The sequence below is a fragment of the Diospyros lotus genome, chromosome 6 (assembly GCF_014633365.1).
Source record: "Diospyros lotus cultivar Yz01 chromosome 6, ASM1463336v1, whole genome shotgun sequence".
Taxonomy (NCBI): Eukaryota; Viridiplantae; Streptophyta; class Magnoliopsida; order Ericales; family Ebenaceae; genus Diospyros; species Diospyros lotus.
In genome coordinates this window covers 13,775,656-13,803,566 of record NC_068343.1, presented here as the reverse complement: position 1 = coordinate 13,803,566, position 27,911 = coordinate 13,775,656, and the positions used below count along the sequence as shown (strand labels likewise).

The 27,911-nt window shown below is 35.1% G+C and overlaps 3 protein-coding genes across 6 annotated transcripts; all 3 read left to right on the top strand.

Annotated features, from left to right (window-relative positions):
* Nucleotides 1–205: 205 nt before the first annotated feature.
* Nucleotides 206–1,351, top strand: LOC127803446 (probable glutathione S-transferase parC). Its single transcript, XM_052339671.1, has 2 exons — nucleotides 206–583; nucleotides 738–1,351. Exons 1-2 carry the CDS (start codon nucleotides 212–214, stop codon nucleotides 1,080–1,082), a joined length of 717 nt encoding a protein of 238 aa, XP_052195631.1. The 5' UTR covers nucleotides 206–211; the 3' UTR covers nucleotides 1,083–1,351.
* Nucleotides 1,352–9,693: 8,342 nt separating this feature from the next.
* Nucleotides 9,694–19,759, top strand: LOC127804717 (PH, RCC1 and FYVE domains-containing protein 1). Of its 4 annotated transcripts, none has more exons than XM_052341668.1 (9): nucleotides 9,697–10,269; nucleotides 11,307–11,387; nucleotides 12,939–13,028; nucleotides 13,268–13,354; nucleotides 13,475–13,669; nucleotides 14,591–16,699; nucleotides 17,341–17,487; nucleotides 18,228–18,643; nucleotides 19,210–19,759. In XM_052341668.1, the coding sequence occupies exons 1-9, from the start codon at nucleotides 10,219–10,221 to the stop codon at nucleotides 19,328–19,330; spliced, it is 3,297 nt and encodes a 1,098-aa protein (XP_052197628.1). In that variant the 5' UTR covers nucleotides 9,697–10,218; the 3' UTR covers nucleotides 19,331–19,759. The 4 variants fall into 4 exon arrangements, with proteins under 4 accessions (XP_052197629.1, XP_052197628.1, XP_052197630.1 ...); XM_052341670.1 differs by having other exon boundaries at nucleotides 9,698–10,269; nucleotides 11,287–11,387; nucleotides 13,246–13,354; XM_052341671.1 differs by lacking the exon at nucleotides 9,697–10,269 and adding an exon at nucleotides 10,281–10,402 and having other exon boundaries at nucleotides 13,246–13,354.
* A 2,655-nt stretch (nucleotides 19,760–22,414) lies between these two features.
* LOC127803310 (NAC domain-containing protein 54) lies at nucleotides 22,415–27,166 on the top strand. Its single transcript, XM_052339434.1, has 7 exons — nucleotides 22,415–22,555; nucleotides 22,769–23,084; nucleotides 24,114–24,391; nucleotides 24,561–24,902; nucleotides 25,022–25,447; nucleotides 26,039–26,117; nucleotides 26,205–27,166. The coding sequence occupies exons 2-7, from the start codon at nucleotides 22,928–22,930 to the stop codon at nucleotides 26,927–26,929; spliced, it is 2,007 nt and encodes a 668-aa protein (XP_052195394.1). The 5' UTR covers nucleotides 22,415–22,555; nucleotides 22,769–22,927; the 3' UTR covers nucleotides 26,930–27,166.
* Nucleotides 27,167–27,911: the final 745 nt, after the last annotated feature.

Genomic DNA, 27,911 nt, shown 5'->3' with positions numbered 1-27,911 from the left:
GGTTTAACAGAGATACCTATGATTTCAATGTGCAGCCGGCATCAGGCTTCAATCCTCCAGTTGCTTGCTGCCAACATATTAGGCACCGGCATAAAGACTTAAGGAATGACAAAACCAAAGCTTCTTTGGAGGAGCAACCAATAAGCTTACTTTGGAATTGCAAATCCAAGTTTGGTTCTCTCTCTCTATAAATCCCTTTCGTGTTGCTCCTATGATCATCGCCCATAAGAGAAGAGAAGAAAGACAGATCATAGCAGAAAAGATGTCGACAAACAAAGAGGTGCTTCTTCTGGATTTCTGGGTTAGCCCATTCTGTCTAAGGACCAAGATTGCATTGACTGAGAAAGGTGTGGCTTATGAAGCGAGGGAGGAGGATTTGTTCGGGGGAAAGAGCGAGCTGCTGCTCAAAACAAATCCCATTTACCAGAAAGTGCCAGTGTTCTTCCACAATGACAAGCCAGTGCTTGAGTCCACCAACATTGTCAGCTACATTGACGACGCCTGGCCTTCTCCGCCATTGCTGCCATCCTGCCCATATGGGCGTGCCCAAGCCAGGTTCTGGGCTGACTTCATTGACAAGAAGGTTGAGTTTCGATATCTTTTATAGTTGCTTCTACAGTTGTTTCACACTTAACAAAAAGGCATCATTAATTGGGTTCATATTGCTTCTTGTTACTGATGTAGAAGTTGTTTTTTATTAGTTAATATGCATGAGCATTTGGACTATTATGACACAGGTGTTTGATGGGGGCAACGCAATTTGGAGGAGCAAAGGAGAGGAGCTAGAGGTGGCAAAGAAGAGCTTCATAGAGATCGTGAAGCAGCTTGAGGGAGCTTTGGGAGAGCAGGACTACTTTGGTGGAGAAAGCTTTGGGTTTGTTGACATAATACTCATCCCACTCACCTCCTGGTTCTATGTGTATGAGAAATTTGGGAGCTTTAAGCTTGAGGATCACTGCACTAAATTCTCTGCTTGGATGGAAAGGTGTGCCCAAAGAGAGAGCGTTTCCAAGCTTCTCCCTGACCCAGAAAAGGTCCATGAGTTTGTCATCATGATGAGGAAGATGCACGGCATTGAATAAGGGCGGGCGGCTTCAAGCTCAACTTGTTCTAAATGCCTTCTACCTAGTACCTACTACCTACTGCTGCTGATTCTCTCTCATACGTATCTTTTTCTTTCAGGTCTTGTCTCTCTGTCTAGAGAGAGAATAAGTGGGAAAATAGCCATTTTCCTTGATCCATCCTTGTGGAGTGGAAACTGTGTCAATTTCTTTTTGACTGTTGTGCTGTCCTTGTGTTGTATTATGATGATAGATAAGATCAAGATCTCTATCCCAACAGTAATTTGTCACCCATTATCCATTGAGGGAAGAAATTCCACTCCAAAAAGTTTAAACCAAATAAAAGATGGAAGAAAACTGCAGACGTGTAAAAGAAATCCATTTGTTTGGCAAAAGTCAAAACAACACAAGGATTTAATTACAAGGGAAGGGAAGGGAAGTAGGGAAGGTTGGAGGACCGCCGCAGGTCTGTTTCCAATATGTAGTGGTGCTTTCTTTTCTCTTCCTTTACCTTTTTCCTTTTGTTTTTTCAAAATGTTAAAAAGTTAAAAAATTTTATTTTTTTTATTTGGAAGCATACACTGATTAACCATTTTAACTACCCTTGGGGGGGGGGGGGGGGGGGGGGGGGGCGTATGGGCCACTCATGAATTCATGCTTAATTGCTTTCTCTCTTCTGGAGGAAGTCTTAAAAGAAATTTTTTGTTTTTTATTTTTTTTTTAAATTTTTAATTTTTCACCACAAAACATTCATGATGAAATAGAGCTCTTTGTAAGTTGCATAGGGCTTCTCTGTTTTTTGCATGGTGCTACTGCTCATTATAAATGCTTAAACATCAATAAACAAATTCTCATTTTTGTATTATCTTGGGGCCCACTTGGTTTCAAGCCCAAGATGCATTACCAATCTCAGACGAGAGTCGTTTTAAATGATGGTACAGGACTTGCACCTTCTTTTCTCATTCCAAGATTTTCTTGTTTATCTTTTGCCAGAAAACATTTAAAAAAGACAACTCCTTTTAAATTTGATACGGCTTCTCGATGTAACAATTTAATCTCAATATTCAAATTTCTCTTTCAATATTATTTTTTCTACATTTATCTCTTGAACAGAGTTAGATGGCATAAATGTGAACTTTTTTTTTCTTTTTCTTTCTTTATTTATTTGGGGTAAATTACATACATGTTCCTTGCCATTTGACCATTTTCAAATACATTTCCTGTACTTCAAAGATTTTATCTAAAACTAATAAAGAGATCGAGCCCAAATCAAAGAAGAATGATGAACAACAAAGAAATACCCCCAAATTAAATGTGAAAAAATGATAAACAATAAGAAGATCAAGCCCTTCTGAGTCCAATCAAAGGACAAAGAACAATTGACAATGAGCTTTTCATCATTATTATCATCATCATCATCATCTTCTCCTTCTCTCTTCCTTTTGAATTCTAGTACCAATGAGAACGATTATTTTCTTTTATATTTTTATTTTATTTAAATTTAATTTTTGATGAAATAATTTAGTTAATGTTACAAGATGCAAAACTAACTCGTTTTAGTTTGTAATAGACAATGTCAACTCTTAAAATTAATGAAAGGGTCCGTGAAAAAAAATAAAATCCCAAGAACTTCTTGGCTAGTTTTAAAGTGTAAGAATATTTTTTTAAAATAAGACAAACCATGATATAGAGTGTATATGTAATTTATTTACTTATTTATTTATTTTGACAAATGGGCATAGGTTTGACACATTGGGGGCAAGTGCCCTAAAATATTAGAGAATCAAATCTCTTCCACAAGGGTTTTCATTATTGTCACGTACAAATGGTGGCAAGGACCTAATTCAAGATTCGAATATATATATATATATATATATGGTGGTGGAATACTGCTGATCAATATATATATCATAAGATAGAGAGGGGATAATGGTGGTTGGTGAGGCAACTTTATAGCAAGTCTCCTAGCCTTTGTCAATTAGGACCCATCCAATGTTTTGTAGCATCTTCCAATAGCATGTGGACATTGTATAGCTCTCTGCGCAGAAAAAGACCTATATGTTTCTTTGGAAGTGTTCAAGGACATGCCTCATGTCCATATTGCCCATACATTTGTGACAATCCCTTCTTCATCTAATTCAAACTGCCCCACAAAGCTTTAATATGGTTGGCCTTTCTCACATATAACACCTAGCCTTTGTTCTCTCCACAGAGGGGGTCACCCATACATATGGCCCCAATGTTACTCAATTCATCTTTAGCCAAGTGTCAATGCTTTGTGTCATTTTACATACAGTTGATGTGGTTTATTTTTATCATAAGATATCTAAATGAAATTTACCTATCTCCTCGATCTTTTGGATTTGTGCTTTGCTTTGGTCTAGTTTGGCAGCTGGCTGTTTGTTTGGCTACTATGTGCTTCAATGGAGCTTGGGCCCTAGGTTCCCACCACCCGGCGGGGGGTTTTGGGGCTCCGTTGCTTCTTCTACTCCTTTTTTTTTTTTTAATACTAAGATCCTGTGTTTTGCTTTTAATTTGAAAACTAGCTCCACTTACTCAAAAGCATTTTCATGACTAGCTAGTTTTTGGTTCCAAAAACAAAATAATGTTTAGAAGCATCAAGCACGTAAGCCAGGCAGACAAACATGCCCATCTTTTGCTTCCAAGTAGTCAGAGAATGGATTCTTATCTTAAACATTCTGGGAAATATGTTCCTTTAGTTTGAAGGAAGATGGCGATAGCCCATAGCTGTGTCTCTTGGAATATAATCACAACTAGAAGCTTTTGAAAGCAAAGAACAAAGATTTTGAGTTAGTGTGAAAATATGAGTTGTCTTCTAAGCTTCAAGATTAGTTCTTATCAACAAGGACTAGCAATATGGATTATGTGCAATGAACCTTTGGAAAATGATAACTAATTAATGTAGCATTAGATAAGGGTCCATGAGTTGGTATAGCTAGCTAGGTCAATAATGGTGGTTTTGTAGCAATTTTTTGAAATTATTTCATGTCCTCCAAAAGATGATTGAATTACTCAAGAGAGAAACAACTGATAAAGAGCAAAGATCTGTGAAAATTTCTGCATTATTAATCACTCTAGCTACCACCTAATCCTTAAATAATATATATTATACATCCCCTATATATATAATCATAGAGAAGCATGCTTTATCTTTAATTATAATCTTTGAATAGTGTGAACAAAGAGATCCATGTTGGTTGGAACTAGTTCTTCATGGTCTGAATCCAAATGATCAATGTATATAAAATAATGGGTTATAGTTGAATTATATTTTTGACCACTACTTGATTGCTATTTATATTTTAATTTCTGATATGAAAAACCCATTTTAATTAGTACATTTTTCATCGAGTCCTTGAATAAAAATTTAATCTTTATAACTAAGGAAGAGCTTTTCTTTTTCTTCTTTAATTTCTTGCTGGGCAATTTTTGTTGTTAAGTTATAGATTGTGTTATCTTTCTTATTTATCGGTTACATCAAGCATTAATTATGTATTATTATTAGTAGTTGCTATTCAAGGAATTAAGACTAAACGTAACAACACATATAAAGAAAGGAGGACCAGATTTACATTGTCAAAAATCACTAAAGAAACATAAAGAAATTCTGGGATCGGACCACATATAAGATAAGAAAGAACTATATATATAGAAAGCGACAACTAAGAGATGAAAACATACCATGGATGAAGGAAGTGCCAAATCATATTCATAAACTGATCAATTAATATGTTTATTCACTTAAAACACTACAATTAAGTACTTTTTAAAAACAAAAAAGAGATAAAATAAATACTCTTGTGTCTTCTTCCTTAGGGTTATATATATATATGCTTTCTCACACATTCCATGATTGATTAAGAAAGTATTTTAATTCTCTGCACTGCAGTGAAATTGTCATTCATCAGATCATCTTTAGCTAGGACTTATCTGATCAAGCATTGGAGATTAATTATTATTTAACTCAGAAATTGAACATGTTATAAATATTCAACTTTCTTCTTCTTAAAATTCAAAATTGATGCCCCGAACCATGAAAGGAAGCCCCATATGGACAATGAGACATGAGAAGTCACTTAGTGTATCCCCATGTTCTCCCACAAAGGCTTGTTATTTGGCAGTGTCCACAGACAACAAATGTAAGCGATTCCCACCGTGTATTTCAACATTTGGCGACTACTCATAGTTCATTTTTTGTCACAAAAATGATATATAATTATTCGTACAAAATTTTTATAAAAAAAAGTTATACAAAATATTCGAAACAATATTTTTATAATTACTAGTCATTTAGGATAATAATATATATATATTTTTGTTTTCAAACATACAGATAATTAATTATAACCAAACCAACCACATTATTTAATATATTTAGTGTTTTATCAAAAGATAACCGTATGGGGACAGAGGGGGAGACAATGAATACATTGACCTATTAATTCTAATATATAACAGTCACACACACATATGGTTTTGCTTAACAAATACATTTTATACAAGGGGAAATTAACTTGTTAAATCTTAAATTTAAAATAACATAATTACTCCCAAGAAAAGTCTCCTATCTAACTGACATCTTCTGGAAGAACATCTCTAACAGTACTTTTTATGTCACTTGGGCTACCCGCCATGTCATGAAAAACTTGGTGTTTGCAATAATGGTGATCTCCCAAATATTGAATCCTCGGTAGCTAGTGAGAGCTTAAAATATGGATGCCTGTAATTCACATGGTCCGGTGTAGCTAGTCCAATGAAACTGTTCACACACTGACCATCATCAGTGACCAGTGACCACTCAAACATGCAATGAAGGCCGTAATATACAGTTCAAAACTGTCGGTAAAATATTTATCAAGATTGTTTTGTATATAATCATGCATAAAAAATTACCATTTTCATATTATTTTTGCAGATTTTTCTGTGTAAAATTTACAGAAATTTATTAATGATCTCTCTCTCTCTATATATATGCTATATATGAAGAAAATAAAATATCAACTTTAATAACTGGTAAACAAAAAAAAAATGATTTTTGAAATTGAAAGCGACTCTCAGACGCTCACTCTATATATATGAAGATTCATTCAACTCCCCCCAGTCAGAGGACCACCCTATCAGAAAGAAAGTGACCAGGAGTTGCCATCTCTACTTATGATTGTGCCCATTTGATGACTGTTTAATGTTGACCACTTTATATATATAATAATAATTCCAGTTCCATGTGAATTCTTGGTTTTGATAAAAAATTTGGATGGATGTGTGGAGAAATTTTGATGACCCTGTCAAGTGCAGGCATTAAGAAAAAGGCTTAAATTAACCTCATGTTTGTCCCTCCCCCTCCCCCATCCCAATATTCCTAAAGATGGTATAATATTAATCACAGAAAAAAAGTGCCCTCCAAAAAGGCCATTCACTTCAAAAGTAACAGTGAAGTGTGTCCAAAGCCATGGCTTTAGGAGAGTTTCTGGGGACCATAGTGTTCCCAGTCAGTCACTTGACTGCTGCTTGCTAGCTTGTAGAATCCAACAATAATCACTTAATCAATTACTTATGAGGGGTCCCCATGAAAATCTTATTTTGAAAATCTTCCTGCTTTTCATGGCAAAATATGATTTACTTTCACATGCCACAGCTTCTTCACTTTACCCAATTATGTGTGTATACACACACATATATAAATATATATATATTCCCAGTCTGCAGCAGATACAATTTTTGTTTCATTTATTTTTCATGTGCCTAGCTAGCTTAATTAGCAACATCATCTTTTGACTTTCTCCAAGTTAATTATATACCAGCCACCAATTATATTATATGTTTGAATGTAGTCTTAGAGATGTCGCTTTCTTTACCATTATATCTATATATATATAAATAATTACTTGCAAACTCTATGCAAAACCACCTACCTTGCTAGCTAGCTAGTTACTAGCTAGCAGTTGCAACTCAAATTAACATGTGGAGTGGAATATTTATTACAACTTAAGTAAGCCTTTTAATTAGTGATCCTTCTCCTTTTGCTTTAAACTATTAATCTTTCTCAAAAAGTACATACATGTGTCTTCCCAAGCATGATGTTTTTCTCAGTCCTTTTATGTATTAATTATTGATAACTAATTTGATGTGGTTAGCACGTGAGGAACACAAGCTATATATCTCTATTTTGATACTTAGTATCTTGCTAAAGCTAGCTAGCTAGCTCTAACATAGGATTGATTAGTGAGTGGCATCTGAACTCACTGCTTTTTGCTTAAAACCTATGCATAGTAGCCCACAATGTTACCAATATTTAAACAAGTTATTATTGTAAAGTAAGTTGGTGCTTGTGTTTAGAAGTTAGGACTAGTATTTAATTATAATTAATAAAATATGTAGCCGTAATCTTTGAAAATTTATTCATGCGAAAATATTTAAGAAATAATCCCTCTTAATACAATAATCCTCAACTGTTAATAATATAATAATCCTCAAACTGTTAATTAATTCTCATTAATGAAGAGAGTGAATAACTTAGAGGTTGAGTTAATGAAAAAAGATGGATGGCTACTTAATCAAATGAAAATTAAAATATGAACATGAAATGCCATTTTGGTAATTTCATTTTTTTTCTAAAATAATATAAATAAAAATAAAAATAATGCACCAAAGGTTATTTTCAAATAAATAAAAAACTAAAAACAACCATAAAGTCAAATCAACAACTTTCTCTTGTTTGAAGTTTAAAAAGGGGACAAAGAAGGGCAAAGGGTATATTAACACAAATACTAGTAACAGAAGAATATAATCTGATTAAATCGTAGATTTTCTGTTGGTTCTTGTCAGTTGAATCCCCTGATTTATCTCTTTTGCTAGAATTATGGGGCCGAGCAGTGGAGCGTGACTAATAGCAAGTGATCTAAAAAAAAAAACAAAAAAATATAACCTAATTTCATAAGGAAAATGGCTAACCCTTTCTTCCATCACAAAACCATATTATTTTGTATTGCTTCTCTTTCTTTCAAACATTATTGTTATTAACTTCGAATAGTGTTTGGCTAACAACAAAGAGATAGGGTCCATAATATGTGGGTAAGTAAAAAAAAATAAAAAATTTCAAATCAAAACAAGACGTTTAGTTATACAATAAATGAGTTATCGTTAAATGCATATACACTAACTACTTATAAATAAATTAGGTAATCAAATAAAGAAAACGAATTATTCTTCATGAAGCTTGTTGACAATAAATTTAACAGTCTTACAAAGCCATACGTGATTGTCAGAATAAGAAATGCATTTCAAGTTAGAAACATATTTCTAATATTTCTATTTCTAACTAAATTTTTTTAACCTTAATCAATTCTTTTTTTTTTTCATTTTATGAAATGCTGAAAGCTCCTAAGTTCCCTTTGTCATTGTCATTATCATCCTTCTATTTCCTTGATCTCATTGTGGTTTCACATTTTATATATAGTCATAGTCCTTCTATCTTCTTAATCTCGTCTTAATTTTGTTGTTCTATTCATTATTGTTATTGTTCTATCTTTTTGATCTTATCATGGTTCTATTGTTTCGTCATTTTATCTGTTATTGTCATCCTTCCATCTTCTCGATCTCATTGTAATTTTGATATTCTTTCCATTTTCGACAAACGATTAGTGATCAAGGATTATCGATCTTCTCATTTATATGTATATATATTCTTATTTCTAATTCTTTTTTGGATAGATTGTGAATGTATTATGTATGTATGTATATATATATATATATTCTATAAATATATATATAGCTGTGATTGTGAATATATGTACATATATAGTTGTGTGATTCTGTAAATATATGTATGTATATGTGTACGTAGAGAAAGAGAATAATGATGAAGTAGAGGAAGGAAATTTCTAAAATTATATTATATTTGATTATTTTTATTTTTTGGATTTATTATATATTTTTAATTATTAAATCATAATTCACGAATAATAGAATTTGTGTTTATATATTTGTTTGAATAAGTAATAAAATTTATATTTATTTTTTTATAATTTTTAATATTAAAAATTATATTTATGAAAAAATCTTAATATTTTATTTATTTATGTTTTTTCTCACATTTTCGTTTCTTATATTTTTAAAAACTGTCATTTTTCATTTTTATTTGGAATTGGATCCCTTTTCATTTTATTTTATTTTTGTAAACTTCTCTTAAAATGCATTAAGAGACTGAAATGAATGTATTTTTCCAATTTTTCTGAAATGTTTGGAAATACAAACACTTATCCAAATGGCATTTTTTTTAATTTGAAATTAAATATGAAAAATTAAGAATAATAATAAAACTATAAATTGTAATATAGCCATCCATATATTATATATAAAATTATATTGTATTTTATGGTTTAATTTTGAACCAAAAATTATTATTTATTATAATTAAATATACAGACGTTGAAAGCTGCGAAGTTCCACAAATAGAATACTACGCATCATTGAAGCAAGCAGTAGCGCCATTTGCATTAGGAAAGTGATCTTCTACTTTGATATGATACATATATATATATATATAATCAAATTAAGCATGAGATTATGTTTCCAAAAACAAAAAAGAAAACAGAAATTGGTGAACACGTGCGATTGGGTTCAGTGTGAGTTAGAGCCTATCTCTGCCCTGCCTCGCCCCCTCCCCTTCCCTTCCCCCGGCCCTCTCTCTCCCTGTCTCCGCTTGCAATACGACTGACTACTCATCACTATCATCATCATCATCATCTTCTACTTCAACTACAGAATCAAGAGAAGAAAGAAAGAAAGAGAATCAAATAAAGCCTCTTTCATCCACACCCTCTCTCTCTCTCTCTCTCTCTAGACCTTGGGCATTGTGTACTTGGAATTATTTCTTCTTCTTCTTTTCTTCTTCTTCTTCTCTATCTAATCTATCTGTCTCTGCGCAAAGCAGAGGGAAGAAGAAGAAGTAGAAACAGAATCTACCACCACTGCTTGCTGCTTGCTGCTTGCTGCATTCTCATTCTCATTCTTCTGTTAAGGTTCCCTTGCCAGGAAACCAAAGCCTTTTCCTTTCTGCTTCTCTTGTCTCCCCCCTTTTTCCTTTCCTCTCATTTTCTTCCCTTCTCTTTCTTTCTCTCGTAAAATTTCCCGGAAAATGAGCGAGGACTTCGTTGCGTCGGTGTCCTCTGACAGACAAGTCGAGCAGGTTTTGGGTTCTGTTTCTTTCATCGCGCATACATTCACTAGATTTTGATTCCTATGAAGTGACGATCTTGTCTTGTTGATTCGTATCACAACGTGATTCTGGTTCTTATGATTCCGTTAAAGTTATTTGCTTGGTAAGGATGGGAATGATTAAGGAAATTCCAAAGCCGAAAATGGAAACCCACACATTTTGGATGGTGGTGTTTTTGGATTTGGAACTGTAGGGGCCGTTCCTGTTTGGATCATTGACATTACTTTGTTTTGTGGTTTATGCACCCCCCCCACACCCCCCCCCCCCCCCCCCAAAAAAAAAAAAAAAATCGTCTTTATTTGCTGATTTATCCATCGGAATTCAGTCGTAATGCTCTTTTCCCCATCGGAAATTGAGTTAAGACCTAAGATTAGTAAGCGAATCAATTTGACATAACGAATGAACACTGTTAAAGACACTCAGATGCTGAGATTGTTGATTCTGTTTTATGTAGTTTTTTTCCCCTTTCTGTGATTGATTAATGTTCATTACATAATAAATTTACAGTTTTAAGGAGTACCATCAAAGCCTCATAATAGTGATGATACGTCTCCATTGTCAACTTCTCTCTGCATTAGTAGATCTTCTATATACTTGGCTTTTAGTTAATGAACTAAATGCAGTTGTGTTCTTACATTTGGTTTGCATTCCCAGTCCTATTGCTTGTTAAAACCCTAATTCTAAGAGTCTGCTATGCAGTTTGATTTTTTTTTTTTTTTTTTTTTGTCTTTCTTCTTTTTTGTTCTCTTTCTTCTGCTTCTGTTTTTCTTTTCTTTCTTCATGTTTGTTTACGGTAATATTTAGAATCTATCAGCAATTGCCTTCTTGATTGAAATCCGAACATGATAGTGGTATCGCAAATTCTGTTAAAATAAGGTTGTTAGTTCTATGCATGATTAACCAAATCAGTTTAAATTGATAATTGTTGTATTTTTTAGTTCCAATTTATGCTTCCATCGGTTCTCTTTATTTTTAAGTTTCCTCCAGGTGACTTGAACATTGTGCAGGCACTTGTGGCTTTGAAGAAGGGTGCACATCTTTTGAAGTATGGCCGACGAGGGAAGCCCAAATTCTTCAGGTTGTCCACGGTAGGTAATTTGAGAAAGGCACACGCGCGCACGCCCAGACTTCCTAGTTATTTAATATCATAACAGAATGATATGTATTGTCTTATAAAATTTTATCCCAGAGTAGTTTATATATTTGGGAAGTACCCAACTAATTTGACTGTTCTGTTGCAGTGAAAACATTGCCGTTTCTGGTTTACATTTACTTGTCATATTCATAACATTTAAAGTCTTGTGATAACGGTATACCATTTAGATCTACGTGCTATTTGGCTAATTTTAAATGTAGATTGTCGACCAAACAATAGTTGGTCCAACAATGTATGATTGAAGACATTATTGATAGCCCTTCGTTTTGATGTTCGCGCATGTTTGAAATTGTTGTTCTGATACCTTTGAATGCCATGGCTCTTCCAAGTATTGAACTGCATGGTTCTTGTGTATTGGCCATTCTTTTGCCATTCTCATCATTTCATCTTTGCACTTTCTTTGTGTCAGTGTTCAGTTTCTTATTTTTAATCACCCACCTGTCTTTCTACCTCAGATTGAATGCCAGAACAGGATTTGGATGATCATTTCATGCCTCAGGAAACTTTAAGTAGATGCTGTGATTGCAACAGCACTATTTTATAAATTTTATCCAAGTTGTTTCCCCCACTGGGGGTGCTTTATTGATGATGTGCTTTACATAGGATCTTGTTCTCGCTTAATGCCTTTTCTATTTCTCCAGTGTCTTCACCATTTATTTGATGCTTCCCATATTTAAGTGACAAGATTGATGTTTGAACTCGTCTTTTGGAAATCTGTTTGCAATGGAGCCTGGAGGTTCCAATTTTTTTTTTTTTGAATATTTAGATAGCATTGTTGCTCAAAGGTAAACCTTTTGGCTTTATAACCACATTAGGAATTATGATAAATTATGACTCATGTCATCACTCATCATGCAAGTCAAGATATTATGAGGCGCTTACCAAAAAGTTAAAAAGGAAGAAGAAAAGCCAGAATATTTTCTGATGCTTATTCTTCCACAGAGTTATTGCGTAGAAATTGCTAATTCTAATATCCAAGAAAATGCCTGATCAGCTGCAAGAGAAATATTATATATATATATATATATATTTTTTTTGGGGGGGGGGGGGGGATGGCTACATTGTGTTATGCCTTTTGTTAAGAATGAAATATTGTGGGCTAATGGAATGAAATCTTCCTAATGTGTGACTTGAATATTTCTGAACCTTGATAAAGAATTTCTTTACGTAATATCCTCTCATGTGTAGAGAGGTCATGAAAGGCCTTTTAAGTACATTATAAGGTAATGACAGGGTTATTATAATGTGCTTGCAAATAATTAATCATTTACTAGTTCCATACGACAAGTAGATCTGCTCATCTTGCGATTTGTTTTGCATGGAACGGGTGCACCTCAATGATATAAAAAGCTAACCTAAGCCAAGTCATATTTCTCTGTAATTTTTGAAAATAAAGATTTACATATTTGCCTTCTTCTTCTTCTTCTTCGTTTGGTTGAGGAAACTTCATGTAGTGAAAATAAAGATTTCTTTCTGGTTTCAGGATGAGAAATTTTTGATTTGGTATTCTGGTCAGGAGGAAAGACAATTGAGACTAACCTCAGTTACAAAGATTATTCATGGACAGAGGACGGTAAGGACATAATGCTACTGCCTAAAGTGATTTCTGATGCCTTTTCTCCTTGTTTCTTGTATGTGTGGGGGACTGCTTTCCTATGTGAGTGAAATAATGAGGTTTGAAATCCATGGCTTTTGTTCACTAGTTCGAACAACTTATCCATTGGCAATGACACCAGTTTTAATGTCCTCAATAACATTTTATTCCTGATCCTGCCTTTTCATTTATATAGATGCTGCATCTGATTGTTACAGACAAATTTTCAAAGGCAACTTCAGCCAGAAAGAGAAAGTCAGTCCTTTTCAATAATCTATGCAAATGGCCAACATTCTCTTGATCTGGTAATTGCTAAGATTTTTGCTATATATATATATATATTATTCTTAAAGATGCGACTACATTACTTCTCTTTCAAAGAAAATAAAAAATTTCTTTTTTGTTTCTATTTGTCATTTACATAGATATGCAAGGACAAAGCACAGGCTGATTCGTGGTGCTTAGGCTTGAGAGATGTGATAGCCAGATGTCAACACTTTAAATCATTGGGTGGTCCAAAAACCAGAAGAGTGGCACAATCTTGTGTCAATAGCCCAGCTGGTTACATGCGAAGAAAGCATAACCTGGGTCTTTCTGAGGGGACCATCAATTTCTCTCAGGTTCTTTCATTGCTTCCTCTACCGATTTAGTGCAAAATTTCCAGTTGTTTTCTTATAGTTTAGTTTTGATACAAGAATAATGTGTAACAGGTAGATATCCTCAACAGTTTGATGTCGGAATAATTATGACTAATAGTTTAAACTGTTGATTGTCCGTTTATGTGGGAGTACAAGGATATGATTGAACGAGATTCAGAAATTTACTTGAGAGATTGAACTGTGAACTTGTCTTTTACCTGAATTTTATAACTAACTGGAACATGGACATATGCTGTCACTTTGGTTCTATGTGGAATACAGGAAGGAGCAAAGTGCTATTAAGATCAAAATGGCTTGATAACCTTATTGTCGGTCATTCTTTGAAGAAATTCATTGACATAAAACTTGTAGTATTAAACCAAAAATTTGTTAATGCATTCTAAAACTGATGCCTGGTAATGAAATACCTAGTCAAACAAGTGCTTAGGACAAGAATCTGAGTCTCTTTTTGGATGTTTTTTGGAAACACATGAGATGCACAGGCTCTTTTCTCTTTGAAGGTTGTGTAATTTTCCTCCTGAATTTGTTTTATCCTTTATATTTTGTTTTCTCATTTTTTTATTGGTGTTCCTAATGTATATGATTACAATATGACTGTCTTCCCACACTGCATATGATTGCACCTACTTAGTCTTTTCAGCAGTCTGATGATGTGTTCTTTTATTGTAAAGGTGCACAGCTTATCTGGTAGTCCCACTGACTCAATTTTCCTCCTGAATTTGTTTTCTCCTTTATATTTTGTTTTTTCATTCAATTTTTTTTTTCCTTTTTATTGGTGTTCCTAATCTATATGATCACAATATGACTGTCTCCCCACACTGCATACGATTGCACCTACCTAGTCTTTTCAGCAGTCTGATTCTGTGTTCTTTTATTCTAAAGGTGCGCAGCTTATCTGGTAGTCCCACTCAGTCAATTTCAGAGAGGTGTTTTTCTGATGGCTTATCATGTTCTTCTGATAGTTTTTATTCGGAATCAAGTCTGTCAAGTATGCAGCATGTTGTGGATATAGTAATTCCAAACTCTCCATATATTTATCCGGATGATCTCAAGAAGCAGAGAGCATTATATCCTGGCACAGATAATCAAATGAATATGCTTAGTGGCTTTGACACACCCACTCATGGTTCAGCAGAAATGGAAAAGAATATTCTGAGGGATGTCTTGATCTGGGGAGAAGGAATGGTAGGAGGGTGTTTTGGGGGTGGTCTTGATAAGTTTACTAAACATAATGAAATGCAGTCTGACGCTTTATTTCCAAAACTTCTGGAGTCTACAATGATGTTAGATGTCCAAAACTTGGCGTTAGGAGCAAAGCATGCTGCCTTAGTTACCAAACAAGGGGAAGTCTTTTGCTGGGGTGACGGCAGCAGGGGAAAGCTTGGTAATAAAGTTAACATGCATTTTACAAAGCCAACAATTGTAGAGTCTCTCTGTGGAGTTCATGTGAAATCAGCTGTCTGTGGTGAATACCAAACATGTGCTCTGACATTTTCTGGTGAACTTTACACATGGGGAGACAATTGTTATGGAGCCAACTTAGGAGGCAAGGATAGTAATCCAGTTCAGTGGCTACCACGTAAAATATCTGGTGCTCTGGATGGTGTTAATGTATCACAAGTTGCTTGTGGTGAATGGCACATGGCGATTGTGACCACCTCTGGCCAGTTATTTACATATGGAGATGGGACTTTTGGGGTTCTTGGCCATGGAAATCTTCAAAGTATTTCTCAACCAAGAGAAGTTGAATCTCTCAGGGGTTTGTGGGTGAAATGTGTTGCCTGTGGACCATGGCATACAGCAGCAATTGTGGAAATCATGGTTGATCGTTTTAAATTCAACAATCCAGGTGGTAAGTTATTTACATGGGGAGATGGTGATAAGGGAAGGCTTGGTCATGCTGATCAAGAGAGGAAGCTCTTACCAACATGTGTTGCGCAACTTGTGGATTATGATTTTCTTCAGGTATCCTGTGGAAGAATGTTGACTGTTGCACTTAGTAAGTTGGGTAAGGTTTATACGATGGGAAGTACAGCACATGGACAACTGGGCAACCCACAAGCCAAGGATAAATTGATTACAATCGTTCAGGGGAAGCTTAAAAATGAATTTATTAGGGAGATTTCATCAGGATCTTACCATGTTGCTGCCTTGGCATCAAATGGAAATGTTTATACATGGGGAAAAGGCATGAATGGACAGTTAGGATTAGGTGATACAATAGATAGGAATTGCCCGACACTAGTGGAGGCCTTGAGAGATAGGCAGGTAGAAAGTATTACTTGTGGTTCAAGCTTTACAGCTGCAATTTGTTTGCATAAATCCATCTCCAGTAATGATCAATCAGCTTGTAGAGGATGTGGTATAGCTTTTGGGTTCACAAGGAAGAAGCATAATTGTTATAACTGTGGTCTTTTATTTTGCCATGCTTGTAGCAGCAAGAAAGCCATAAATGCATCTCTGGCACCTACTAAAAACAAGTATTTTCGAGTCTGTGATCCATGCTTCCAGCACCTAACGATGATTACACACTCAGGTGGGCAGCCAAAGTTGGGAAACCGTAGTCCAAGACTACTACTAAGCACACAGATGGGGCTATCCGATGGGAATGTGGAAAGTGGAGAGCCAGCTGCTACACCAAGTCAAATGAGTTTAACCAGAAAATCTTCTAAAGAGAATGGCGAATACCATGAGAGGAAGAACACTAAAAGCAAAGCAGAAATTCAGCTGCCTTTAGGCCTCAGTTCTTTGCTTTCAAGTGGGTTGCCCAGATGGGGGCAAGTCACTTGCCCATTAATATTTAAAGATTATCCTGGAGAAAGCAGAGACTTTTCTGCTCCAAAGAAACAATTATCTTTGGCTTCTCCTATCCATTCACAACAGAACCCCTTGGAATCCAGTTCTCCATCTTTCACTGCCATGAATGTGGAGAAAGGCTTCTTGGAGTCTGACCGTATTCTAACTAAAGAAATTCAGAAGCTAAGAGCTGAGGTAATTGCTCCATTATGTACCTGTGCATATATATGTTAGATGCTTCAAAGATAATTGTTTTGAAATGCTTCAAAGACAGTCATGACTACATTTGACGTTATGCATCTTTGGGAAGTGAAACTGAATATCAAAGCTTTGAGAGGTACCATACACAAAGAACTTATCCCTAAGCCAAGAGTTGGTTTCTACTAAATGTGAGATAAATTGGGTCCAGCTATAGTGATTTGCTTATATCTAAAACATAAGGTGAATTTGAAGGTTTCTTTCTCTGTATTGTATTTTGATGCTCTCTTCTAAAAGAATAAATAAAAAAGGGCTGATAATGCATCCATGAAATAGTGTTGAGAAAGGTAGCAAGAGTTAATCAACAATTAACTAAAATATTCTTGCTTGGTAAGTTTATCTTAATTAATCAGGGAACTAAAATGTTTCTATTGTTGACAATGATACCCACCTTCTTTCTATCTTCAGTGTAAACCAGCATCCGAGACATAATTGTTTTGTTGTTCTCATGTTTTTTTTTTCCATTGAGCTACAATCAAGATCAGTTTTGTGAAACCATATATGTTACTTTGACAAGGTTGCAGCTGAAAAAGATTTTTTGGCACTTATTTTATAATGAGCTCCATATATCTTATTAGGTTGAGAGTCTTGAAAAGCTATGTCAAACAAGAAGCAAGAAGATTCAAGAATGCAAGCAAAGAATTGAAGAAACATGGTCTCTGGCAACTGAGGAAGCTGCCAAGGCCAAAGCAGCAAAGGAGGTTATAAAAATTTTAAGATCAAGGGTAATATTCTGTTTTCTCTGTCGGTTAAAATGGCTCAGAACTACATCAAGGTTGCAAATTGTACAAATGTGTACCCTACTCATACAATAATTCATGTTCTCCATACAAGGCAACGCGAAATATCTTCCTGATACCCTTGACTAATTTTGATTTTTTTGCTTATAAGCATAAAATAAAGAGTTTTGGCAATTGCCTCTTTGCAAAGCTGGGTAAAGCAGTGTATAAAAAGTACCATTCCCTATCTCTCACAAAGCAAAAAGCCTTGTACATTGAGGATACCTTTCTAGAGGCAAGCCTTGATAGCAATGATAAGGTTGTTCCTTTGTAATTGGAACATAATGGGTTTGAATTGTGGAAATAGTCTCTTTATAGAGCAAGGCATGACTACATGTAAAAATGATCCTCCCCCACCTCTTGCAAAGCAAAGAGCTTTGTGTACCAGGGACACCCCTTTTCTATATGCGTTAAACAAAATGGAGACCAGAAAAACCAAACTTCTACTTTGTCGGTTGTGGTTTCTGATGCATTGACACCTGCACATTACATACATATGTTGCATGCATCTGCTGCTCTGCATATATGAACATGCATCATAAACATGTACCTGAGATTACAAATGGTGTTTGATTGTATGGTCCTTACAATATGTTGGCACAGGTTAATTTTGGCAGCTCTAGCATATATGATGCCTATATTTGTGCGGGGCTAACTGTTGCATATGTACACATATTTGGTTGCAGCTTCATACTATCTCAGAGAAACTTTATGGTGGAAAGGAAACAAAAGATCAAGTTGGTGCTCATACGCCTCAAATCAAGTCTATACCTACGGATAGCCCAACCCTGAAGGCTGTGAACAGATTGTTAATTGCTATAAAGTTGCCTCCTGAAGTTGGACCTCTAGAAGACAGAAAAGTTGATAGTCTGTGTAGTTCCCCTATTGTGTTCTCTAATACCCTCAAATCCATGTGTGAGGGAGAGTTCAATCATGGCAGCCCTATATTTGCAGAGGAACCAGTCGCTGAAAAAACAGATTCTAGGCAAAATGGTACTAGAACACCGAAGATTGATCGGGTGGAGAAGTATGAACCGGGTGTGTATATAACATTCATAAATTTGCCAAATGGGAAGAGGGGCCTCAAGAGAGTGAGATTCAGGTAATCCCCCGTCTTTGAGCTCATTTTATCAAGGTTGGATTTTGGCTTATGTTTGTTCCTTTTGCAAATCATCATAAAAGAACAAAAATGGAGCAAATCATCAAAATAAAGATGTCACCTAGTGATAAAAGAACAAGAATGGAGCAATTGCTTCTCTTTGTTGGAACATTGTCGTAATTAGTGAAAGTTCCTATCACTTTCCAAAGACTCGCCAGGAAAGAGTCTTTAAGCCTTAGTCTTGCTATCGCTGGCGAAAGCTTAGAGGTTTAAATACATTGTGTGCGGAATGCATTCAGAAATAGGCTTCTTTCTATCCCAAAGCCAATGTGGGGATGCCTCTGTACACACCGATTAAGGATTTGATGGGGGTGAATTAAGTCTTAGGAAATGTCTACACGACTATAAGAAAATCTACTAGTTTTTTTTTTTTACTGCACTTTTTGAGTAGGAACTAGTTTCTGCATTTGCAACATGCAAGGTGTTCCTTGGTTAATTACGTGTATATCAACTTCTTCAAAATTTAAATAAATTTCAACCAACCATTGGACCTTGGAATTGTGTTGCAGTCGGAAGAGATTCACCGAAGGGGAAGCAGAGAAATGGTGGGAAGAGAATCAAGCGTCAGTATACCACAAGTATGAGATTGAAGAGTACATAAGATCCAACCAGGATAAGACCAGTGGCTGATTCAACCATTTTCAGTCCCTTTGATCTCACACTGCAGGTTGCTTGATGCTAGAAAGAAACCAATTCGTACTAAATCTCAACTTACGATCACACTTTGCTGAATCTAGAAGATGGAAAGCAGGAGACAACCTTCCTGAGCCTTGGACCAAGAAGGCCATATGAAGATCGCTCGACTGGAACAGAATGTAAGATATTCTTGTATTTATGAGCCTTTATTTTGTTAATATGGAGTGTTCTTGCCTTAATTCAGTTGAGATACAGCCAGAAATAAGTCATAGTATAGTATAGTATAGCCAGGAGAAAAGTGCTTGTTGAATTGGTTTTAAGGAATGTTGGCTCGAAAATATTTTAGTTTCAAGAAATAATGGAAACATTCTGATCGATTTTGGATACAAGGAATGGAATGAAAACAGAAGAACAAATTAGTAAGATGGGTCTGGGTGGTTCCTTATCCGACACAAAAAGCTTGGGATTTCTTCCTTTGGGACAAAAACAAGAGTTTGCTTTTGTGGTCTTTCTGGGTTCGATTAATTATTATTAATAAACATATGTTTTCCATTGCTTTTTCTCTTTGCTCTTTCGGAGCTGTTGATTCATATGATAATGGATTCCAAGGGAGCTATGTTTGGCCTCTTAGACTGAAAAGAAACCGCCAGGAAACATGCTTTCGGTTCCATCATTGTATTAAATTGCATGAGTCTTGTATGGTTTTGATTAATTTATTAATCCTTGGTTGATGATTGGGTTATTGTCCCACATCCTTGCGTTCAAACGCGCTTTCTCTTTCTTGGTCGCATTCAATGATTGATTATCATATAACGAACGATTAACTTTTCCATCTAATTTGGTTAGTTAATTTTCCAACTTTTTCAAGACAAAAAAAAATGTACTTGTCTCGAGGATGTGGATACCATCATGCAAACACTAATGGATTGTCTTCATATACATCGGCTAATTTCAAATCATCATAATTATCTTCTCTAATAGTCTTTTTTTATATATTTTTTAAATCTAGCAAGATTTAGCCATTATATATTTTTCTCTCTAAAAAAATATACATATATACATTCTCGTAATCAAAAATAGAATATATTATCTATTATCACACTGATAAATTTTAAAAAAAAATTATGTTAAGAGTGATTTAAAATTATATTTAAACTCTTATTTCATATAATTTATTAGCAATCTAAAGATTTAATTTGAACTTGAGACGTTAGATCTAAGCATGAGTATCGACTATTACAAGCAAGTAAAAACACAAATTAATCTCTTTGGCTTTCAAAGGATTAATTATAAAACACAAAACAGATATAAAAGAACAGAATTTGTGGAATTTGGTAGCCATGCATTTAGGTTTAATTTTGTTGACACAAAAAGTTATGAGATTTGTTGGTACTTCTCTCTGGGATTATCCAATGGGAGCAAGGATGAAGAATCTTCCACTTTGCTAGTTCCAAGGTAGCAAATCATATAATATAATATAATATATAAATTAATTAAGTATTTGTTGAATAATTAATTCAAGAAGGCTTTAGACCATTTTGGGTTTTTCTTGCTTCCACATGACTTTTCTTTTATTTTTTTCTTATTCTGAATGTGGCAAGAATTAAATAATATCATATATGGTATGTAGTGAGATAGAAGGGACTTAAAACCCAGAAAAGGGGAAAAGCACCAAAAGATAGATTGATCAAAAGGAAAAGTATGAGAGAGACAAGGATCCATCAAGAGAAATGTTACTTTATTAAATTTTTTATTAAAAAAAAGTATTAAGAAGTAGTGTATTAAGAATAATCGGAGAATAATTAGGTTTAAAAATATAGTTTACTATGATTACTTATTTTTTAAAAATGTAAATATATATATAAAAAGACCAAAACATGGCCCAACAAGAAGACTGCACAGGCGATCACGGTGCCACGTGGAAACTCTTTACTTCACGTGGCAAAAGCTGGCCCCATCAAGACCACTTCTTGGACCCACCCCAGCTCTTCAATTCTCCATGGTAAATAGGTAAAAGAATTTAACTGAAGTGACTGATTTTAAAGTTCTATTTCCCTAATTAATTGTGCAATTTAACTTCTATCTGTTCAAATTAAATAAATACTCATTATTGGAATCAAAATTTCAAAATATATACTTCATGCATATATCTTTTCTATTATATAAATTGGTCTTATATAAGCAATCTCAATTTTTCTATTTTTCATATACTTTTTATATATTTAATTTGTTTAAAAAACACAACAATTTGAAAAAATAAAATTCTTAAATTAAACATATAATTGTTTAATTACAATAAAGCAAGGGGGCAACTTTTATAATATCACCAAAGCTCATCTTTATTTAGAATTTACATTAGAAAAATAAAAACAAAATTTGCAACTAAAATGCATCCCATAAATATGAGTCAATTAGATATATATTTTTGTTTATATATATATATGGGCGCTGTGGTCATATGGTTAATTTGGTGGGGTTTAATTATGGGAATGAATTTAGGAAGCTAGCTAGCTGGTGAAGGACGACGCGAACGAATGAAGAAGGCAGCAGCGGGGGGGAGGAATAAATGGGTGGTGATTCTTGTGGGGAGATCGATCGGCGGTTAGAGTGGGAGCAAATCAAGGAGTTAGCATGTGAAAGGAACAAAATGATATTGAGGGATTTGATTGGATAGATGATCACAAAATAAAGAAAGTGAAGACCACGACAGCCGCCAATTCGTTGTCTTGTGCAGTTAACGTAAGATAGATATTCCTTTGTCTTAACGGAAAAACGGTCGGTAATGCATGGAATCACTTGTCACCACGTTGAGCTCAGATTCCGAGAAAGGACAAAGATTGAAGCTTGGGATCATTTCATGGTAGAGAAGAAGAAACACACATCCACACACACACATATTATTTCTTACACAGAGGGAGAGAGAGAGAAACAGACAGCCAGAGAGCTTGGAAAGAAAGATAACAAGAATCCTTTCATTGTTTATTATTTCATTTTCACATATAGCCCAAAAAATATGTTTAAAGTTAAAGTGAAATTGAGGCCCGGGTGTGGCTAGCTGCAGCCTCCTTCCCCCCCCTTTCCCCCTATTGCTTTTCTCTCTCTCTCTCTCTCTCTCTCTCTCTCTCTCTCATCAAACCCTTCTTAAGGCCTTCCAAGCTCTCAACCCCTCTCCCTTTCTCTCTACCTCATTCCCCTTCTTTTGATCTTCTTCTTCTCAGGGTCTCTCTCTCTCTCTCTCTCTCTCTCTTCCTGTTCATTAAACTCATCAAGTACTTTTTCTAGAACATGTACAGCCATATGCTGGATGATTTGCAGTGGCAATAAGTTGTCGTGTTCATGAATTAGTACTTCTCAATTGGGTATGTACTTTGAAACAGACTACTAATTAAAGACTAATCTGTTGGAGGGTTTTTGTCTTTGATTGTTGTGCAGTTTGTTTCATCATAAAGGCCGGTCTCCTTGCTTTTTGGATAAGAGGCCAGCTGGTGTTCCAATCCTTAATTTCACAATTCAATTCACTAGAGAAGAAGAAGATCAGAAGAAGTTGTAATTTGGGATATATTTATATACACACAAGAGATAGAGAAGATCATGGCTCCTGTTTCATTGCCTCCCGGTTTCCGTTTCCACCCCACCGACGAGGAACTTGTCGCTTACTATCTCAAGAGAAAGATCAATGGCCGGAAAATCGACCTCGAGATCATCCCTGAAGTTGATCTCTACAAGTGTGAGCCTTGGGACCTACCAGGTACGATATTAATTATCCTTAATTATTACTGAAGCTTCGTATTCAAGCATTTTTAATCCATTCATGGTGAATCATTAATTAATGTTTGAATTAAATGATCAATACTTCCATTGTTATTCAAGTTTGAGATATAATGTGATGAGTGGAAGGCATTACTCAGAAGATTATATAAAGTGGGTATAAAGAAAAGCATATATATAAGACCGCGATTCCCTCTTTCACATTAATTATATGTATATGTTCATTCATGTATACAAATAATTAACTTAAAGAATTATAAATCAAGAATCATTCCAAACCTACCAAGAACATTTAACCTACAAGATATATACGCGGTTTCTGCATCATATATATATACAAAATTCAACCCAAAAAAATAAATAAATAAAACTTTTATGATACATAATTACCAACAAATAGTAAAAACCTTGGCCGTGAGAGATTCATATCAATGCATGTTCTTTTCCTCATCCTTTATGTTAAAGTTGCATGAGTGTGAGAAGCAACTCATTTAATCTTTTAGATTAAATGACAAAAAGATTAAATGACACGCTAAAACTTCTTTTTGTTCGGTTGTTGAGAATGCATGTGGAAGTAACAAATCAACATTCAACATGCTTTATACAGTCAAATAGCACAAGCTTTAGCATAAAATATATTGTGTGATCTTACTTTATGATGCTCAAAGAGAACTGCTAAGGGCTTGTCTCGGGCATGGTCCCTACGTCTTTCAAGCTCCTATTGAAACACAAAGATGCGTACTTAGACGATACATTGAAGTCAAAAAGCAACAGAAGAAAAGGAAATTCCATGATTGCCATGAGATCCGACTTCTTTCACTAAAATTCATGCATGTTCATCCCTTTCTTTTGAGTTTCTATCTCAACCCATCAAATCATTGGAGAAATATTGAAACTTTACCCAGAAAAAGAGAAGAAAGGAACTGTCTAGAATTCCTTGATCGAGTTTCTAGGGTAAATAATTAATTAACCAGTGATTCAATGATATTAAAATTAATCTGTTTTACAGGGAAATCACTACTGCCAGGCAAAGATTTGGAGTGGTACTTCTTTAGCCCTCGGGACCGAAAGTATCCGAATGGATCCAGGACTAATCGGGCGACTAAAGCTGGGTATTGGAAGGCCACAGGGAAAGATCGGAAAGTAAACTCACAGACTAGGTCTGTGGGGATGAAGAAAACCCTAGTTTATTACAGAGGAAGAGCACCTCATGGGGCTAGAACTGATTGGGTCATGCACGAATACCGACTAGACGAAAGAGAGTGTGAAACTGCCTCAGGCTTGCAGGTGAAACCCTATTTCATCTTTATACAACTTCAATTTTTTCTACTTCTGGCATTTAAGTTAGATGCAGTACTCATAGGATAGACTATATAATACGATTATTTCTCGATCCATCCTTGTGCATTGGACCGTCCTTTGAAGTACTCAGGACTATTTGTCGAAAAATTTTCAGGATGCATATGCACTATGCCGGGTGTTCAAGAAAACTGCAACTGGGCCAAATATTGGAGACCAGCAGATTCAACACTATATTGGTTCAACTTCTAACCAGATTTCAAGCGATCAATCTTCTGGAATGGACATATATTCCGAAGGAAGATGTGATGATCTAGACAGCTCTGATTATCAAATGCCAATGGATCATACTCCCTCACCCAACATCTTCCATGGCTCGGGGCTCAATAACCATGGCCCAAGCGACGAGAACTGGATGCGCTACTTATCGGATGATGCATTCGGCATTTCCAATCCACCATTTCCAAATTATGGAGCCATTTCCTATCCCCATTCCAAGGTAATCAATAAAAATACTAAAATAGCATCTGTGTCACGACCCAAAATCTCACTTCTCTAATCTACTAAAGAGGCCTCCGATATATTACTTAAATCTCATGAAAAATATTTTGTATTTAGGTTGATATAGCGCTGGAGTGTGCAAGGTTGCAACACCGACTCTCATTGCCGCCATTAGAGGTGCAAGACTTCCCTCAAGGGGGATTTGTGGATATGAGAATGCCACAGCCAAGTAATTCCATCCATGGCAACACAAATGAACAAGACATTTTGCAGGAAATTCTTTCGGTTGCTCAGGCGTCTCAACTGATTAATCAAGAAACATGGGAAGCAAGCTATGCCAGTGGTGATGATTTTTCCTTTCAACCTCATAGCCAACAAATCCATCACGACATGAATATTTCTTCAAGATTCATGGAAAAATCATGGGAAGATCAGAACACAAGGCCCATAGAGATTGGTGGTTTCGATGGAGATCAATTCCAAAATGAAAGAATGGTGGAGAACTTGAGATGGGTTGGAATGTCTGGCAAAGAACTAGAGAAGGTACTAACTCACTCTAGCTAGGTTGCTTGTGATCAGACTACAGATAACGGGTCGATGGAGTTTCTTTTAAGTCAAAAGTAGAACTTACTTCTGCATGCCAATTGTTCGTTTCCCACGGATTATATTACAATACAGCACCTTGTTCCACGGCTATAAAGTTCCTGTCTTTTCAAGAATTAATATAGGGTTTCTTTGGTTACACGGTGTACTCCATTTTTAATATTAAGGGGCAGAAAAACAGTTTTGAAACTATAAGCATGGTATATATTTATTGGCCACTACTAATTTTCTCTCATTGGAACTCAATCATGTCTTACCGTAAATATAGATCTTAAATGCATGAGAGTGGGTAGTCTTTGATAAATTTAAAAGTAAAAATAGAATTTTATTCCCACTCACTGTTATATATTTATAATGTGTGTGTGTGTATATATATATATATATATATGACAATTCACGATTGGTTTGCAATGCGGCCCCATTTGCATGGAATATTTTCTAACTCATATCATGTGCAACCAATTTAATATTGTTATATTAACATGCAATCACTAGAATTCTGATGTATATTGGTATCCTTTAATGGAGCAGAGCTGTTCTGAAGACTACAAATCTGTTCCAATTGAAAACTTTTCAAGTTTTCAACGAAGGGAAGGGCATCAACCACAAGGTATACAACTATATATCACAATGTTATATATCAAATCTGTTTTTTCTTGGTTGTATTCTGGAAAACTAATGAAGCTTCGATTTGTAGGAGAAACCAATCTTCACAACAACTTCAACAAATTCAGTGACACAGAAGTGAATGATATGCCGGTTGGATTCACCGACAACCCAAATGAGAATTTTTTAGATGATGGTGACGGCGATGATTTCTCAAGCAGTCCAAACTTCGAAGTCTATGAGAAAATCGAAGTGAACCGTGGAATGTTCGTCTCAACTCGCCAAGTAGCCAACACATTCTTCCACCAGATAGTTCCTTCCCAGATTGTCAAGGTCCATCTAAACCCAGTAATAACCCAGCCAACGGAAAAACCATCTGAATATTTAACAAACCCTAAAGCCAGTACAAGAAATTCATTCGAAAAGTTCAGGCTGCAGATCAGCAGGAAAATGGCCAGCCCTGCGATCACCATCGTCGCGATTCTACTGACTTATTGTTTGTTCCTGGGAGAGTTAAATCTGGAGGGTGATGAGATGTCCAAATACAGCTTTCCTAGCTTCCCTGGAATCACTAGCAAAGTTGTGAAGATAAGAGAGAAAGATTGCTCCAACTCTGAGGTGACGAGGAAGATGAGGGAAGATGGAGATCATAATCAAGTGGTTGCTGTCAGGCGGAACAAGGCCAAGAAGAAGATTAGGGTGCATGTTGAGAGAATAGGAGGCAGCATTGCAAGTATGGTTTTGAACAAGATTTGGCCTTACCTCACCATTGCATTGGCTCTTTGTGGCATTTGGGTGCACCACATTGCACCTTGATTAATTTGATGGATCCTATTTGATAATTACTAACCATATAGTTTTCAAAGTAGGGGAAGGCATAAGCTAGCCATAACCCTAATAGTTAATTTGGATCCATTTCTGTCTTGAATATTATTTCATTGTAACTTTTCATACTGGGGGTGATACAGTTCTTTTTACAGATTGGTTAGTGGGAATACTTCTTCTTTTTTATTTTTTTATTGTTGTTGCTGAATATACTTCTAGTTACTGCTGCCTTAATTTCTCATTTTATGGGATTATTTCTATATAAATGGTGAAGAAGAAGAAGGTTTAACGCAGAATTATAAATACTATTATATGTTTTCTTTTGGTTTGTAGGACCAGTTGGATTCTTTGCTTGAGATAAACTTGGATGTAGCTTCATGGCAACTAATTAAATCTAGAATGCTTCTTACGAATTCTGCCAAGTGAAGCAAGCTATGCAATTTGGACATGAACTGAAATTTTATGAATTTTTTATATCAGAAAATAATGCAGAATGATGTCACAAATATTAGAATTTTTGTTTTTATCGTCAAGATAATTGTAATTAAGACAATTGTTCTGTAGAAAAAGCTCTTTTTAAAGGCAATTAAGTGACAATCGCAGGATTTATTAAGCTTTTGAATTTATGGTTCAAGATTTCAATCATAATATTATGAATTTATTCACATTTAAAATCAAATAAATACATACAGAGAATCACTTAAAAACCCAATAAAAAGCAACTTTTATGATCTATTCCAATAAGATTATCATCTCGGTGACAGTTTAATTAAAAGCTTTAATACAACAATCTAATTATATGTATGAGATTATGCATCACTTGATTCTGAGTAGGAATGTCATTTAATTAAGTTTGGACCAAGCATTTTATTATTATTTTTTTCCCCTCAGTCATCTCCATCAGGTAATTAGAGATGCCCTTTATATATTTATATTCTTATTACCAAATTAATTATATAAACTAATATGAGAA

Bases quoted from the DNA above. Each gene is read 5' to 3' on its own strand.
- LOC127803446 (XM_052339671.1), top strand. From the start codon at position 212: ATGATCATCGCCCATAAGAGAAGAGAAGAAAGACAGATCATAGCAGAA. The intron at 584-737 runs GTTGAGTTTCGA...ATTATGACACAG, and splicing joins CTGACTTCATTGACAAGAAG to GTGTTTGATGGGGGCAACGC.
- LOC127804717 (XM_052341668.1), top strand. From the start codon at position 10,219: ATGAGCGAGGACTTCGTTGCGTCGGTGTCCTCTGACAGACAAGTCGAG. The intron at 10,270-11,306 runs GTTTTGGGTTCT...AACATTGTGCAG, and splicing joins CTGACAGACAAGTCGAGCAG to GCACTTGTGGCTTTGAAGAA. The intron at 16,700-17,340 runs GTAATTGCTCCA...ATATCTTATTAG, and splicing joins TTCAGAAGCTAAGAGCTGAG to GTTGAGAGTCTTGAAAAGCT.
- LOC127803310 (XM_052339434.1), top strand. From the start codon at position 22,928: ATGGCTCCTGTTTCATTGCCTCCCGGTTTCCGTTTCCACCCCACCGAC. The intron at 24,903-25,021 runs GTAATCAATAAA...TTTTGTATTTAG, and splicing joins TTTCCTATCCCCATTCCAAG to GTTGATATAGCGCTGGAGTG. The intron at 25,448-26,038 runs GTACTAACTCAC...TTAATGGAGCAG, and splicing joins CTGGCAAAGAACTAGAGAAG to AGCTGTTCTGAAGACTACAA.